The sequence below is a fragment of the Pleurodeles waltl genome, chromosome 2_1 (genome assembly GCF_031143425.1).
Source record: "Pleurodeles waltl isolate 20211129_DDA chromosome 2_1, aPleWal1.hap1.20221129, whole genome shotgun sequence".
Taxonomy (NCBI): domain Eukaryota; kingdom Metazoa; phylum Chordata; class Amphibia; order Caudata; family Salamandridae; genus Pleurodeles; species Pleurodeles waltl.
In genome coordinates, this window is record NC_090438.1 from 162,807,818 (window position 1) to 162,823,298 (window position 15,481).

Sequence of the window (15,481 nt, forward strand, 5' to 3'; positions counted from 1 at the left end):
ACCTCAACCGACCATCCTTTTTGGGAATCAGAAATTATCTTGAATAGCAGCCCTGATCCCGCTCCTGCTCCAGGACCAACTCCACTGCGCCCTTTGACAAAAGGGATATCGCCTCCTGTTGCAGTAACAGAAGTTGGTCATCCGAACAGAAGGATGGGTGGGGAGGGATGGGAGGAGGAAACGCCCGAAAGTGAAGAGCATACCCTTTCCATACAATATTGGTGACCCAGGAGTCTGATGTTATTGACTCCCACATGCGAAGAAAGTGAGTTAGTCTCCCCCCCTACAGGAGATGTGTGAACAGGGAGTGTTGGAGAACTAAGGTTGCTTTACCTGCTGCACCTCTGCGGAGGAAGAGGCAGAGTGCTGCTGGGCGGCCCCTCTAGTGCGTGCTCTACCCCTGCCCCTGAAGGATTTAAAAGGAAGAGTTCCTGCAGATTGCTGTCCTGCTGCATGGAGCCTGCCACGAAAGGAAGCGCCACAACCAAATCCTCTAAACCGTCTAAATGATTCAAAAGAAGAGGATGTGGCTGCTTGCAGTCCAAAGGATCTTTCCATGGCTCTACTCTCCTTAAATTGTTCCAACGCAGAGTCGGCTTTCGATCAAAAAAGTTTGTCTCCATCAAATGGCAGGTCAAGGAGAGTGGTCTGAACATCAGGGAGAACCCGGACGATCGCAGCCAGGCATGCTGCCTCGTCGCTATGGACGTGCCCATAGCCCTGGCCACAGAGTCAGAGGTGTCCAGCCCAGATTGAATCGCCTGGGGCGCCGCCGCCTGAGCATCCGACAAAAGGTTCGCACCTCCTGTGATAATCCCGGGTGCCCCTTAGCCTCATCCATAAGGGCATAAATGTAATGTCCCAAAATGCAAGTAGCATTTGTGGATTTCAAAGCCATGCTACATGACGAGAAGGCCTTTTTAGCTGACTGGTCCATTCTCTTAGACTCCCTGTCTGCTGGAACTCCGGGAAACGATCCAGGAGCAGAATGGGAGGAGCAGAACGCTTGCACAACCAAACTCTCCGGAGTCGGGTGCTTGGACAAAAAGTCTGGATCACCTGGGGCCATTCGATAGTGTCTCGCCACTGCCCTGTTTACGGCAGCCGAAGTCACTGGCTTCTTCCAAACTTCCCTAATTGGGTCCATAAGAGCCTCATTGAAAGGAAGAAGGGGCTCCGCCACAGCAGATGCAACACCTCAGTAAGGATGTTTGTCTTCACATACGCAGCAGGAAGTGAAAGGTCCAAAAAGTCTGCTGCCTTCCGCACCACAGCATGAAAAGAGGCAGCCTCCTCTGTATACTCCCCCGGAGAAGCCAAGTCCTATTCCGGGGAAGTGTCTAGGCCACTTCCAGTGTCCAAGCCTTGCAGGTCCCCTGAAGGCTCCATGATCTCTCCTTCCTCCAAGTGCTGCTTCTCATATTCCTGTTCCTTCAGCAGCCTCAGAGCCAACCTCCTGGAGCAGAGCCTGAACTCAATCCCTGGCGTTGATAAGGCGTCAGTCGACGTCGAAGACCTATGACGGGGTCGATCCTCGGAGCCATCCGACATGGGATCTCCCAGCGCCACAGGCATCTTCAAGGATGACTGGATCCGTGGTGAATCCATCGGCGCCAGGACGGTGGACGTCGTCAGCGTCACCGGTCTTCTGGGTGACGCCAAAGGCATTGGTGCTGAAGCGGTACTTCCCGAAGGAAGAAAGGGCATAAAGGGTGTCGGCCTGTAAGGAGCCGGAGCACCCATGTCAAAGGCCAAAGGACCTGACGGCCCCGCATGCACACCTCAAGGCGCCATGGTGGCAAAGATATTAAACATAGCATTAAGAAATGCTGCCGGGTCCGTGCCCTGTGCCGGGAAAGCCAGATAACCTCGAGGAGCCTGTGCTGGAGGTGAAGCCGATGACAGCCCAGGCATCTCCTGCTCCGGAGAAGCCCTCGGCTCCTGATGCGGATCCACTTCATACACGCACAGTGGAGACGTCGGTGAAGCTGGATTCGTCAGAGGTGGAGGTGTCACAGTTGAGCTGATCTCCCACGTCGGTCGGCACCGAGCCGATGGTGACCTCAAACGGGAGCGGTCTCTGCTCGATTGGCACTGTGATCCAAGCCAGTGCCGGGAGTCCCGATGACGCCGATGAGACTTCGAGGATTTAGAAGAAGACTCTCTATGATGATGCTTCTCCTTTTTCTTCTTGGATCGCGCAAGAAACAACTTAGCCTCCCGTTCTTTCAGGGCCTCAGGATTCATGCGTTGGCATGAACCGCACGACTACTTCATGGTTGGAACTAAGGCACCCCAAGCAATTGTCATGTGGGTCCGTGACCGACATGCGACCTCTGCACTGCTCACAGGGTTTAAAACCAGACTTCCTCGGCTGCGACAGTTACACCGAAGTGAAACTGTAGCTCCCTGGTAGCCACGAAGAAAAAACGTTACTCGAAGGCACGGAAAGAAAAGGGAACTGACGTCTGCACGTCGACGAGGGCTTCTTATTGCCTGGATGACATCATACTGCGTCGCGTGGAGTTGGGCAGTTGTGACGTCATCGTCGACGTGCAGAGCTACAAGAAAATGTCAGTCAAAAGCTGACGCGAAGGGAAAATTCTTTAGGTGAGGAATCCACAGGTAGTTGTATCCATCAGAAACCAACTTTGTTTCTCTGGATCTACCTCTCGGAACCATATTAACTACATGGGCAGGGAGTTTGTCATTACAAACCCCACAGCTCCATGATGGCTTCACTGAAGACTGGTAAGTTTGATATCAAACTTACCAGCACAATAAACCCACACTGATGCCTGTGTTGGATGAATTGTAAAATGCACACAGAGGGCATCTTAGAAATGCCCCCTGTATTTCACCCAACCCTTTAGTGCACGGCTGACTGGTCTGTGCCTCTCTGCCACTAACAGACAAGTTTCTGACTCCATGGGGTGAGAGCCTTTGTGCTCTCTGGGGTCAGGAACAAAGCCTGCTCTGGGTGGTGGTGCTTCACACCTTCCTCCTGCAGGAACTGCAACACTTGGTAGTGAGCCTCAGAGGCTAAGGCCTCCTGTTTCAGAGACACAGGGCACTCCAGCTAGTAAAGATTCTCACCCTCCCAGACCAAGCTCCACTTTTAGCTGCAGGCCTGGTGGGAAAATTAGGAAAAATAAGGAGTGATGACTGCAGCTAGGACCACTCCTAGGGTGTCCAGAGCTTAAGTGACTCCCTCCTTGCAGAATCCTTCATCATGGTTTGGAGGACAGGGACCAATAGAGTTAGGAATGTGTCCAAAGGGAGTGGGCACAGTAAGGGTGTTGCCACCCTCAAAGACAGACATTGGCTACTGCCCTCCTGTAACACTGCTGAATCTAGTATTTAGGGGGACCCTTGAACTTTGCTCTTCAGATTCCGGGCGACCTCACGAAGGACTGAAGAGCGAGTCCCAGCAGTTAAGAGTCCAGACAACAGACTGTCTACAGCTTTAAGACTCCTGCTACAAAAAAAGAAGACACATCCTGCAGGACCAGCAACCTCTACAAACCCCCAGAGGCCAGCCTGACCACCAGAGGACCAAGAACTCCCAAGTACAGCAGCCCTGTCCACAAGAAACACCCAATGAGGACTCCAGGACTGCTGGATCGACTAGCCCTGGCCACTCTGTACCAGACTCCCATAGTCTGTGTCCAGGTAGCCCATTGAACCAGAGAAGGTCCCCAGGCGATTCCGACCTAGAGTCAACCCTGGGTTGACCCCCTCCTGGCCAACACAATGACGCCTGCAACCTAAATTTGAAGGACTCCCCTGACCGCAACCGGATCCGACTAATGATCCCAATGCCCAAAGGTACCCCTGCACCCACAGCCCCAGGCCTTGGGGAATCCGACTGATGGTACAGCAACGTCCAGCAGGCGCCTCTCCTACTTATCGAGCCTTTGATTTTCTGCAACTGAGTCCCTTGACACAGCCTGCAGCATCTTTGTGACCCCCCAGGGTTCCCCCAATGAAAAGCATTGGGTGCCCAAAGCTGTGTTTGCACCCTGCACTCGGCCACCCCTGTGCCCCCACGGGTGTATGTTTGGTGCTATCCTGTGGGCTCACCCTTCTACACCCCCTCCATCCTATCCCCTCGCCCTCCCTCCCCCCACACCTGTCCCCCCCTTTCGTATTGAACTAGCTCTTAAACAGCCGAAATGAAAAGATTTTCAAATGATCTACACGTTTGTGGAACCAATCTCAATGCAGAATTAAAGCATTGATGTAGATTCAGTGTTTAAGATTTGAGGGACAAGAGGTATTTGAAAATCTTCCTGATCTCTCAGATGAGGAGCACAAAAGGTGCCTCTTCGAACCTCAACAAATCTGTACTGTGTTTTATGTAACCTGGTAAATACTATACCTCAAACATTTTGTCTCTACTGTACTAGAGGGGTATCACTTCAGCAGACATTTACAATGGGAAATGGAAATAATGGAGGTATTCATTCCAATTTTTTTGCAATCTGGCCACTAGAAGCTATTTCAGAGACACTGTTGATGAGAGAATATGTGACTGTGGTGTAACGTTGATCCAGTTAGAGAAGCCCTTTGGTTGAAGGATAGTCCTTCATTATCAGAGGTAACATTGGTAGAAAAGCAATTGGAACATTCCTTGGAACGTAAATCTGAGTTAAGTAAAGAAAAACATAGAATGTGTCTAAATGCCATGGATTCTAGACCAAAATACCCTATGCTTCAGAAGCAAAACAACATGTTTAAATGTGTTTAATGCCGTGGCAATCCAGGCCATCTGGCTAATCACGAGGAATACCCAGCTATCAATTGGTTTTGTAAAAAAAAATGTAGGAGAAAAGGTAATTTGACAAAATGGGACATAAGTACTAAGAGTATAGACTAAGTGAATGAAATTACCACTGAGATGGAAGAGATTGTCTAGCAAATAAAAGTGGATTTTAATTGTGGAGAAAACTGAGATTGTGTTTATCCAAAAGGAATGGTTAGTATCAATGGCACAACCACAGAGAGGATGATGGATTCAGGGGCCAAACGTACGTTGAGACGTTCAGACAGTTTAGACAAAAAATTCTAGAGTGTGAGCACACCCAAGCACTCAGATATTCAACCCTATAGTTATTGTGCCACTCCCGAGATGTAGGAATTTACCAACCAGTCCTACGGAAGAGGGTCCTTTTGGCATTTTGGGGCCTATATTGGGATCACCTAATGTGTACCTTTCAGTGCTTACGGACTTGTTATCCCACTGGCCAAAGATAGCAGTAGCAAAGGAGGTTACAGCCTTCTCAGTTATAACAGTATTCAAAGATTTTCATAAGGGAAAGCAAGCCCAATTCCAGAGTTGCTGACAGAGTTCAACCGACATCTTACGAGATGAAACTATTTTTTGAAAGACAGAGGCATTACCTATTAAAAAAAAAAAAAGTTCCACATACCACCTACAAACAAATGGCATGCTTGAGAGATTCAACAGTGCTGAATGAGCGTGTATAGCTTCCTAGGAGTTTAAGCAGAGATTGGAGAGAAGAAATTAAGGCTCACATTGAGACATTTAAGTACACGTCACACTCAACAACTGGGACCACACCTTTTGCATTATTCAGAAACAGGAAATCGTGCATCATGATGTGCCGACCTTATGTTTGAGAAACAGTGAGATCCTGAAAAATATCTATAGACGTACTTAGGATCAGACAGAGAAAGTGGTCTAAAATTTCCAAGGAAGCTACTCATGATACCATGAAAGAGGTGGACAATTACATAGTGAGTAAGTTGGAATTGAGGTTGCATGTTACTTGCGGAAGGAAGGAGGAACGAGTCATCTAAATTAAGGAAAAACCCTTAAAGTCATCACACTGTTTAAAGGAACTTGAGGATGGTCTTATTTGGAATCTGAGTTTGATTGCTGTTGTGAAAAAATAACTTTTTTTGTTTTATTGGCAAAGCACAATATAAAACATATGGTCAACTTTCTTATCAACCAAAGCCTCTCTCAAGGCATGGTCATAAGCACCACGTTTGGTTAGTGTGTGGAGCACTGCAAATCTATTTTGGTATTATCAATAAATGTAGTGTTTTCTAAAAGACACTGGTGACGCCCTTCTTGTATATGGAACTTGAGAGTGATCGGGCATTAACATAACTTCCCTGTTTTTGTAGATCCACTGCCAATAACGGAACTGTAAATTAACCACAGATCGGGATATATATCGGTTAAAAATAAATCAGGAATTGGACAGTTAAATACCGTGGTTCTTTACCGTAAAGAACTAGGACAGTCAACAAACGTTTCTATTTCGTTCCAAAGCATGTCAGTGTTTGGGCTGATGAGCTCCTTTAATTTTTGGTGGTGACTTAAGGTAATCCAACCTAAGAATTCATGTGCCTAAATTAAAATGAGTGAACCAGAAGTGGGAAACAACACCCTTCTCTATTTTTGCATGGCAAATTTTAAGGTCTGAAAAGATTCCTGAACAGAAATGTCCAAGAGACTTGTAAACCATGACTGCTAGCCCATGCTGCTGTGATGCGAATCTTGGTAATCTGAGTCTACAACTTTGTCTGATCATGCAGTAATGTAACCACAAAAATGCCCAAATGAGCAAGACTGGATTCAGCATTCAACCCTGTGGAATAATGCATTTATTTCAGTGACCCATCTTTTGTGGGCTAGCCATTAGCTTTGAAGTCTAATCCTCTCGAGTTGGCCTTTAACTAAAATTAGTGTCCCCTTCAAAATTGATCTTCAAATAGGGAGGGGGGGGCGGTGAGGTAGACTGTGCTGAAACGGTGAGTTTCCTGAACAGTAGTGTTTTAGCTGACTTTGTCTCGCTATTGTGCGAAGCATTTCTAAGATGCACTGCTGTACCTATTAAGTTTTAATACCTGTCCATTTATGTGATCAATGGGCCAGACTTGTAAAAAAGGTTAATGACTCAGGTTATAGTCCAGTCACATTTTATGGCTGGCTGTGCCTCTAGATCTTTACCAATTACCCCTCTTTATGGGCCTTTTTGGGATGATAGAGTCCTCTTTTGCCATAATAGCGGTAAGTATCCATCGGCCTTACTTCTTTTCCGGATCTTATAGTTTTCTTGAACCAAAATGCTTGCCACATCTTCAGGCCTTCGTGATCGCTGGGCAAATTAAGATTGCATTTTTATTCAGGTATTTTCGATCACAGTGGTTATTATGTAGGGGGGGGGGGGGAGGTCGAAAAACAAGGGCTCTTCTACATCACTAACCCTGTCAGACATGGGTCACTTATACGACGTAATTCAGAAGTGGCGTTGGGAGGAAAGAAACGGCCCGAGGACTGTACGTCTACACCACACTGAGGTATCAATGCTGCGTCAGTGAGGAAATCGACAGCAGCAATGCAGGGCATAAACATACACTTGCAGTCCTAATGGCAAAAAGTATTGGTTAAAGAGGAGTTTGTGTTCCCAGACTTTGTGGACTTCAGGCTGATACCGTCACGAGTCATACTAGTCATGCCAGATGCTGAAACAAGTACGAAAGGAACAGTGTCCAATATTCCAAACCAAACACTAGATGGCAGCATTGTGCACAGCAACCGACTCTACAAGGGACATGCGGCAAGCAAATTATAACAGTTGTGTCAAGCAGCGGTTTTGTCAGAAAGGAACTCAAACTTCAGAAGTCTTAATATTTTATAACCTTTTTAATGCCTGTTATTTGGAACGTAAAAATGCCCCCTGAGAGAAAAATTAAATTATGGTCGTGTTCTGCTGGTCGGTTTCTTGCTGGGAAGGATTAACTCCATAAACTCCTTGGAGTGATCAGAAATGCAATGTGTTCAGCGCTTGGGAAGATTAGTGTGGAAGAAAAGCCATAAGAGAGGCACCCTATTAATTCAATAAATCTTTACCTGCAGGTTTGTGATCTACTCCAACATTAGGTTTTACACAAACTAAATTACTGACATGCATTTAAATATACAAATATATAATGCCTACTTCTACTGACGTATATACAAGAGTTAAATCTAACATTTCAAAAACACCAATACATATCAATAACGTTTACATAGCCTAGTTCATATGATCTGTCACCTTTTAGATAAAAGTAGTCAATCTGGGCGTGTAGAATTGAAAGCACATTTTGCTCAAACAAAAAACAATCCCTTTCATCCATTTTAAAAGTTAAACCATTTGCAATTCAGAATATCAAAAACTTACTGAAGGAGGCTAAAATCAGTCGGTATTTCTGGCGCTGCTATCATTTCTTTATCATCTTTTGAAACACGACAGTGTATGAAATAGTGTGTTCATAAAGCACCAGGCCACTCTTCTGGCAGTCTTCTGAAAAACTGTGAAGAAAATGATACATATTTTATTTCTTTTGTAAATAAGGCAGATCGTATTAAATCTCAGTAGACCTAACAAATGACCCCAAAAAAAAAATTCGATAAAGCATTGAAAATATTTATCATCAGATTCTCACAGACAACGTGGGCTCACTTACTGTGAAGTCATAAAAATGGCTAAGAATAATTTGCACTGCTCCACACTTCTGACTACGCTGGAAGATCAGATATACATGGTAAAATCAAAGACTACATTTTGAAACAGAAGTCGCCCTCTCTGGCTGGCTAGCTAGCAAAAGCCAACTGTGAGCCACTGGAGGAGCTCTCAACAAGAGATGCACACCAGTAAAATCTAAGCTCTGCTAAAAGAAGCCTCACTCAAAATTAATTACTACCCAGGATATGCATGTATATTTCACGACTCCAATTTGCACATTACTGGTAGATATTTTTTCACAAGCATGCTTCATTAGGTTATAAAGCTGGACTTCCCCTGGTCTGTTTTTCTACATAAACCGTCAATGGTAGACTAACTATATTCCCTATTGTAAATCTGATGCAAGGCACAAACTGCTCATATAAATTATGTGTCCAGTAATTAAATAACACCTGGAAGATTAGACACCGGGTAACAAACAAATGTCCAAGGATAAAAACTCCACGGATGATTTCGAATTTGCCCTTAATCACCCCTGATATCCATGGTGGTAAAGGGTGGCATTGAGGATACCAGGGGATGACTTGCTGGATTGACCAATTTAGTGCCCACCAACTCAAAATCAATATTTTTGCCAATTCCTTTTTCGTCCACTTCTATATCATTAACTGAATGTCTAAACACTTATTGCACCCTTACAAACTTTAAATTATCAGTTTCATTATAAGATGTATAACCTGGAGCAAATATATTTTTGAAGGTCATCGGTCAGTCGAATTAGAAGCAGTTATTGAGGAGTAGGGCCTGTTTACCTCAACTGCCTAGGCCTGAAGGACTTAAAATAAGCTGCAATGGAACCCGGCCTGTAGACCCAGATCCTGTTGACACCACCCAGAAGGGAGATCAGCAGTCATCAACTTTGGATGCATTCTTGAAAATTAGGAGAAACACTAGAAAGCGCAATTTGTCTGGTCTTTATGGGACCTAAATAAAAAACCCTGATAAAAAAAACTTAAGTTCTGGCAATTTTTGTGGTTCGACATGGAAAACTGGAGGAAACCCGGTTAATAAACACCGAAAACCAAACAATCTAAAAATATAATACAATTGATTAAATAACCTGCGAGTGGAACTCTGGTAATGGGTATAAAAAAAGAAGCCTAAAAATGCTCAACTTAAAGCTGACCTGAACGTTAAATGGGGCAAAGATGCTAATTAATAACTGATGTACCTCCTCGCTAATACTGCCAATAGATTAAGAGCCTCCGGATGACCTTGCAAGTGCCGTTTCCACAACGGGCCATTAGTCTCTGTCCCAGTAGAAAGTCCTATTAAACACTGGGTTATTAAGATAGTTTTAAAAGGACGGTCGAGAGGAAAGCTTTAGCAGCCCTATTTAAAAAAAAAAAAGAAAGAAAAAAAAGGGGAAAGCTAGGGGCTGTTGCAGTTATTAAAGGATGGAGCAATGGGAGTGGGCAGGGGTGGCACATTGTGACAGAGCAGTGGGAGAGTAGGATCAATTCAAAGTGCACCAGTGTGATACATACATTTATATACAAATGTGGCTAAACCGGATCTCATGGTCTTAAATAACATCCAAAATGACGTTGTTGGAATACGCAAAACAATGATCAACAGGCCACATCAAAGCATGTCGATATTTCGATCCAAAAAACTGTATTTAGTAAAGACGGATCATCAGTTTCTGTAACTTGCCAAATCGGCTAAGATACCATTGTGAAATGTAAAAGAATATAAATGATCCTCTGCCAGCTATTATCTGCTAACATAATGTTCAATAAAAACCAATATTAAAACAGACATGCTACTACCCGATTAAATAATTTCATCCTATTTTTACATTCCTAATGCTTGACAGATGTAAACGTTATGGGGTGTGTCCATTACAGACGCGGCAATCAAAACTGGTTCAGTTATATTTGACTGACCGGTATAACTGTAAAAATAATTGGGTGACATCACAGGTACTGCAGAAGTATGATGCAAAATAATTATTTGCAAGACACCACAATAATCAGGTACGGTCAATTCACAAACACTTTATGAAATAAATAAAAATCACATCAAACCTTCCAGCAAGACACAACCACCACCAAAGGGCACGAAATACACTTAGGAGCAATCCAAACAAATACCCGTCCACTAAAAATGAGAAAGGTATCCGTACACTTTAAACGATAAAGTGACTAATCTCCCACAACCTCAAAGCAGCAGAACGTCAACCATCGCTGCAAGGTAGTTACCCAGTATATACCAAACTATCACAAATCAGCAGCCTAGTACCAGACAATAGCTACCTCAAATCGCTCCTTACATACCCAATGCTATACACAGACCAGAAATCAACCCACCAGTACATTTCATCAAGAGCCAACCATAAGAATCCTGCGAGAGGTCAAGCAGGAAGACAGATATTGCATCCAGGTGCATATTTCATTATCAACACAACCTATACCAAAGGACCAGCCAAACAGAAACATACTCCAACATAACATGACCTTCATTAAATATTTCAGCACAATTAGCACAAAAATGGGCATAAAAATCCCAGGCAACCCACCACAAGTGCAAATAAAAACATACAAATTGCAACACAGTCCTTTGCGTCCCTCCTGGGAAAATAAACTGTCGACAATGGAGTCATGTAGATCTTTTATTGCACTGCTGCCATTTGATGCGATTCGGCTGCCCTGCAGCCTTGTTCACAATGAGTAGCACTATCGTGGGTATGCAATTTTAAAGTGTACTTGTCCTTCCGTGAGTAATTACCACGGTCTAAAATAAACAATTTGATGTTCAAACCCAACTTTGTCCATTTAAGGTGCTTATATTCAATAATAAATCTGCAACACAACAAATGCCTTATTTTTCATAAAAATATGATACCTATTCATTATCTAAACTGAACAATGTGATGTTTAAACCAATCACGACCAAGTGGGCTACAGTTTCATAACACCGACAAAGCTTCTTTGAATGAAAATGTGTTGCTTCATTTTCTTTCTAGGTCGGTTGCATTTGTGATGACATTATTTGTGCTTTATATTTTTCTGAGTTATTTGGTACTTAATATTGTAGCTACTACCATACGACTTTACAAAGAAATGATTACTTTAGTACCTTGGTTGATGTCATGAGTGGTCATCTGTGATGTCAAGAATGATGTCGTTTGAGATGCTGTCAGAGAACATGTCATGAGTGATGTAATATGTGAAGTCTTAAGCAGTACAAAGTGGGGGCACAAGTTAGAGCTAGCAATGATAAAAAAACAGAATTTCAGCAGTTATAGTTAAGTGCAAAACGTAAAGTTGTCACTGAAATGCTCACCTAATTATAACGTCCCTTTAATCTTTGGGTTTTCAACAAAAAGTAATACACATGGCCTTTACACAGCCGCCCGCCAACGCCCTCCCCAACCAGACCTTTAATATTTAAAGCAGATTTATCACTTTTATCCACAAGTTACCATTTATTGTAATCAAATGCATGTTCCAGTGAAACCATCAATGCATTGTGTATTAATATTGATTACTTAAAACTTCATTACAATGTTTTCTACTAATCTACATGTCTGTGGCTTTCTTTGTACATTGCTCACCCCAAAAATTCCATGATCACTATGTCAAAATAAACAGTCCGATACATTATTTTGACAGTAAGAAAAAAAAAAAAAAAAAAAAAAAAAAAACAGGTCTTTGTCTAACTTAACATTTTACCCCAAAAAATGCAAACATAAAAACAACCACAAAAAGAGCTTTAATTTTATGTTTTACTTCTTCAGGCCACACAAAACGCAACCATACCCTAGGTGGCACTGCAGTCCCAGATGTAAAGCAAAAGCTCCAGTCTGGGAAATGCTTTAAAAAATATGTTAAGTTCTCCTGTGGTTATGGTTTCAATGACCCAGAAAACTTTATTTCTAATGTTTCTAATGGGCTGTGGAACTCTCTCCAGCCTCCAACATCATTTTTATTTTATTAAATGGGGAATCCCTGCCCCTTTTTGGGACATCACCAAACACAAAATATATAGGGCATTATGGGGCACTCCTTAATGGAGAAGTGAACAAAAATGCAGCAGCTGTGGCCGTTCATTATTTACTTTTTTGCTGTTTATGCCAGTTTTACTGGGTGTTCCTGTCCAACCAGGACACCTAGTTTCCTTTTTCTTTTCTGGTATTGTATGGGTGGGGATGGGAGGAGCCCCATGGTCCCAGCTGTCCTTTTTGAGGGCCCCAGGAAGAGCTTCAAGTCCCAATAAGCTTCCTGCTGGAGCTTGCACTGTCATCTTTTTCAAAGAAAATTTGAAGTGGGGTGCCCACCCGGGGCACCACACAGTTGGTCACACATTAGGGGCTATGGATGTAACAGGAGCTAGCTTTGCCCCCACAACACAGCCACAGTTATTACTTTGCTCCAGCCGGGTGGGAGAAAATGACTATTTTCACTGCCTGCGGGTGCGTGCTGGGAACAACTTTGTGTGGAGTATGTGGCCTCCCTTCCAGAGTCTGGCCCAGACCCCCTAGACCTCATCTTTCAGGGCCACAAGATCTCAGGACCACGGTCCTGTGGGTGCCCTAGTGCCCACCTATACCAATTCTGGGCCAGTGGGCCACAGACAGGAGCCCCAGGACCCCTGCCGGCTCCCCAACAGGCATGGTGAATGTTTAAGTGTAAGCCTGCTCCACCTGTTTGTCGACCAGAACTGAGAACTGGGAAAGAAAAGGTTATTTTCTAGAACACACAAAAATCTGATATTCTGTATTTGAACTGTGCAAATATTTCAGAATGCATCAGAATTATGAAAGCACTAACGTAGCACCCTTTTTTTTGTTATTCGGGAGCGTGGTGGAAACATCGATACAATCAAAACAAATCAGCACACTAGATGAGGCCAATTCCACACAAAGCCATTTGTGTGCAGTATAGTTTTATCTGCAAAACATTGTGTACAAATGTACTCGTCATTTCAACTGAAAATGTGTTGTCTGTACAGGTGCACTACCACACAATGCATTCACCACTCCAAATCACTCCCCTCCACTCTACATTCTACTCCACAAAACGTCACCGCACTCCTGCCCACACTCCTCTATACCACTTTACACTACTCAACTTTATGACATTCCACTCTACACTACTCGGACACTCAACTTACCTCCAAGCTTCGCCCCACCACTCTACGCCATTATACAGCTCTCAACTTTAGGCAGCGCCACTCCACAACCATAGCCCAGTCTACAGTCCTCCACACTACCCCAACTTTACAGCACTCCACAACACTATTCCACTCTACGTCCATCCACTACACAGCAATAACCATGCAAAACAGCAGCCACGCTGGTGTATAACATGGCTAAAACACATTGGCAAAGCCAATAGCCCTTGCATAGGCAAGACCAAATGTTGTGGGGCTACTGGGAATGCAGTAGCCCTTCAGCAACACAGCAACATGAAATTAAAAACACACACCAAAAGTTTTCCAAGTCACTGAAATGACTCCAGGAGAGCATTTTTTAAATATGTTTTAAAGCACTCTGAGCTGTGTGCTCTATATTACTAAACTGCTAGGGGTGCAGTTCTAAGGTATAGGCCCTGGTCAACAACATTCAGTACGTAGACCTATTTAGGACATCTGAGGCAAGTTCTGTTTGAAGCACAAGCCTTCACCCATCAAAAGGCATGCTTAATCATCAGACTATGCTCCTCATTGAACTGGCACTGCTATGCCCAACAGTCCCACAGGTGTCTCAAGGTCTAGAGTAATAAGACCTAAGTACTCCAAAAGTATGTACAAGGAGAAAGGGGGAGGTAAAGGGTGAATGATTAAGATTAATCTGAATAGTGATAATTAAAATAACGAAGAAGGTTGAGACCTTACTCAAAGGTTACAAACAGTGGAATCTCCAGGAAATTAATGTGCCTTATATTCCTAAATACCTGGTCAACATGTTTGCCTTTTTAGGGTCTAATTATGATCAGTGGCAGTTCATCAGGTTACGTATACCTAATCTTCTCAAGTGGGTGTCTTAATTCATAAATGATAGAGCTCCCAAGTCGATACAGTGAGTGTCAGAAAAGACAAAATCCTCTTCTATGTCAGTGCTCGAAAAATCTACTCGACCACTCGCTCTGGTGAGTTTTACTTTATGAGGTCGAGCTATATTTAGATTCAACTCGACCCTTCTGGCAAGTGGGCAAACAAGTGTTCTGTTCAGTCAAACTGAATTAGGAATTAAGATGCCTTTCTTATTCTTGTCACATATGCTCTGTGTTCAGAGACAGAAGACAAAAGTCAGTTTGTCTTCTTGCAATGCAAATACATTTCCTTGTGACTGCAGAGTTCCAGGATTTTGTAAGGTGAACTGTCTGACCTATGTGAAATGAAAGACTCTTGGTATCAGATTTTTCCCAACACACAACATTTATGTAACTAAATTAACCTTACAAACATTTCGAAATATATTCCAGTAGCTGTGAAAGACCATTTTTTCTACGTCTTTGTGATGAGAAAAATATTTTAATACAATAAAGAAAAGTCTGAACACTTTACTTGGTGATGTGCAAATGATAAGTGTTTTCTGAAACCCAATTCTCAGATTGTTATTACATTTTATAGTTTTATCCATAAAGCTGCAACTGAGTGGAAGGTTTTTGGATATTTCTGGGAAATTTACTGTCTGTAAACGACAGTGTGCTACCACATCATGCTTAAGTAATCTATTTATTAAAAGTGAGTGTTTAAACAAACTGAGAAACCATCTGGCCCTGATGGCAAAGCTATTAGTAAACTAAGAGACAAGTCATGTTTGGATCATGTGTACCCTATAAGTGGGCTAGAGTTATTACACATGGAGCAACCGCTTAGTGTATTTAATCAAGAAGACTTTTTTTTCTTTCTTTTTTGAACAGCAGAAATGTTGAACTCATACTTGAAGGTGCACTCATGTGAGAATGAAGAAAAAGGTAAATGTAAAA

At 43.2% G+C, this 15,481-nt stretch overlaps 1 protein-coding gene across 4 annotated transcripts in view; it reads right to left on the reverse strand.

Moving 5' to 3' along the window:
- Positions 1 to 15,481, reverse strand: part of STAG2 (STAG2 cohesin complex component) — a 987,179-nt gene that overhangs the window by 871,550 nt on the left and 100,148 nt on the right. For all 4 annotated transcript variants that reach the window (XM_069211859.1, XM_069211886.1, XM_069211877.1 and 1 more), the window contains exon 2: positions 8,199 to 8,329. In XM_069211859.1, coding sequence (XP_069067960.1) covers positions 8,199 to 8,242 — 44 coding nt within the window. In that variant the 5' untranslated portion in view covers positions 8,243 to 8,329. The remainder of the gene's footprint in view (positions 1 to 8,198; positions 8,330 to 15,481) is intronic.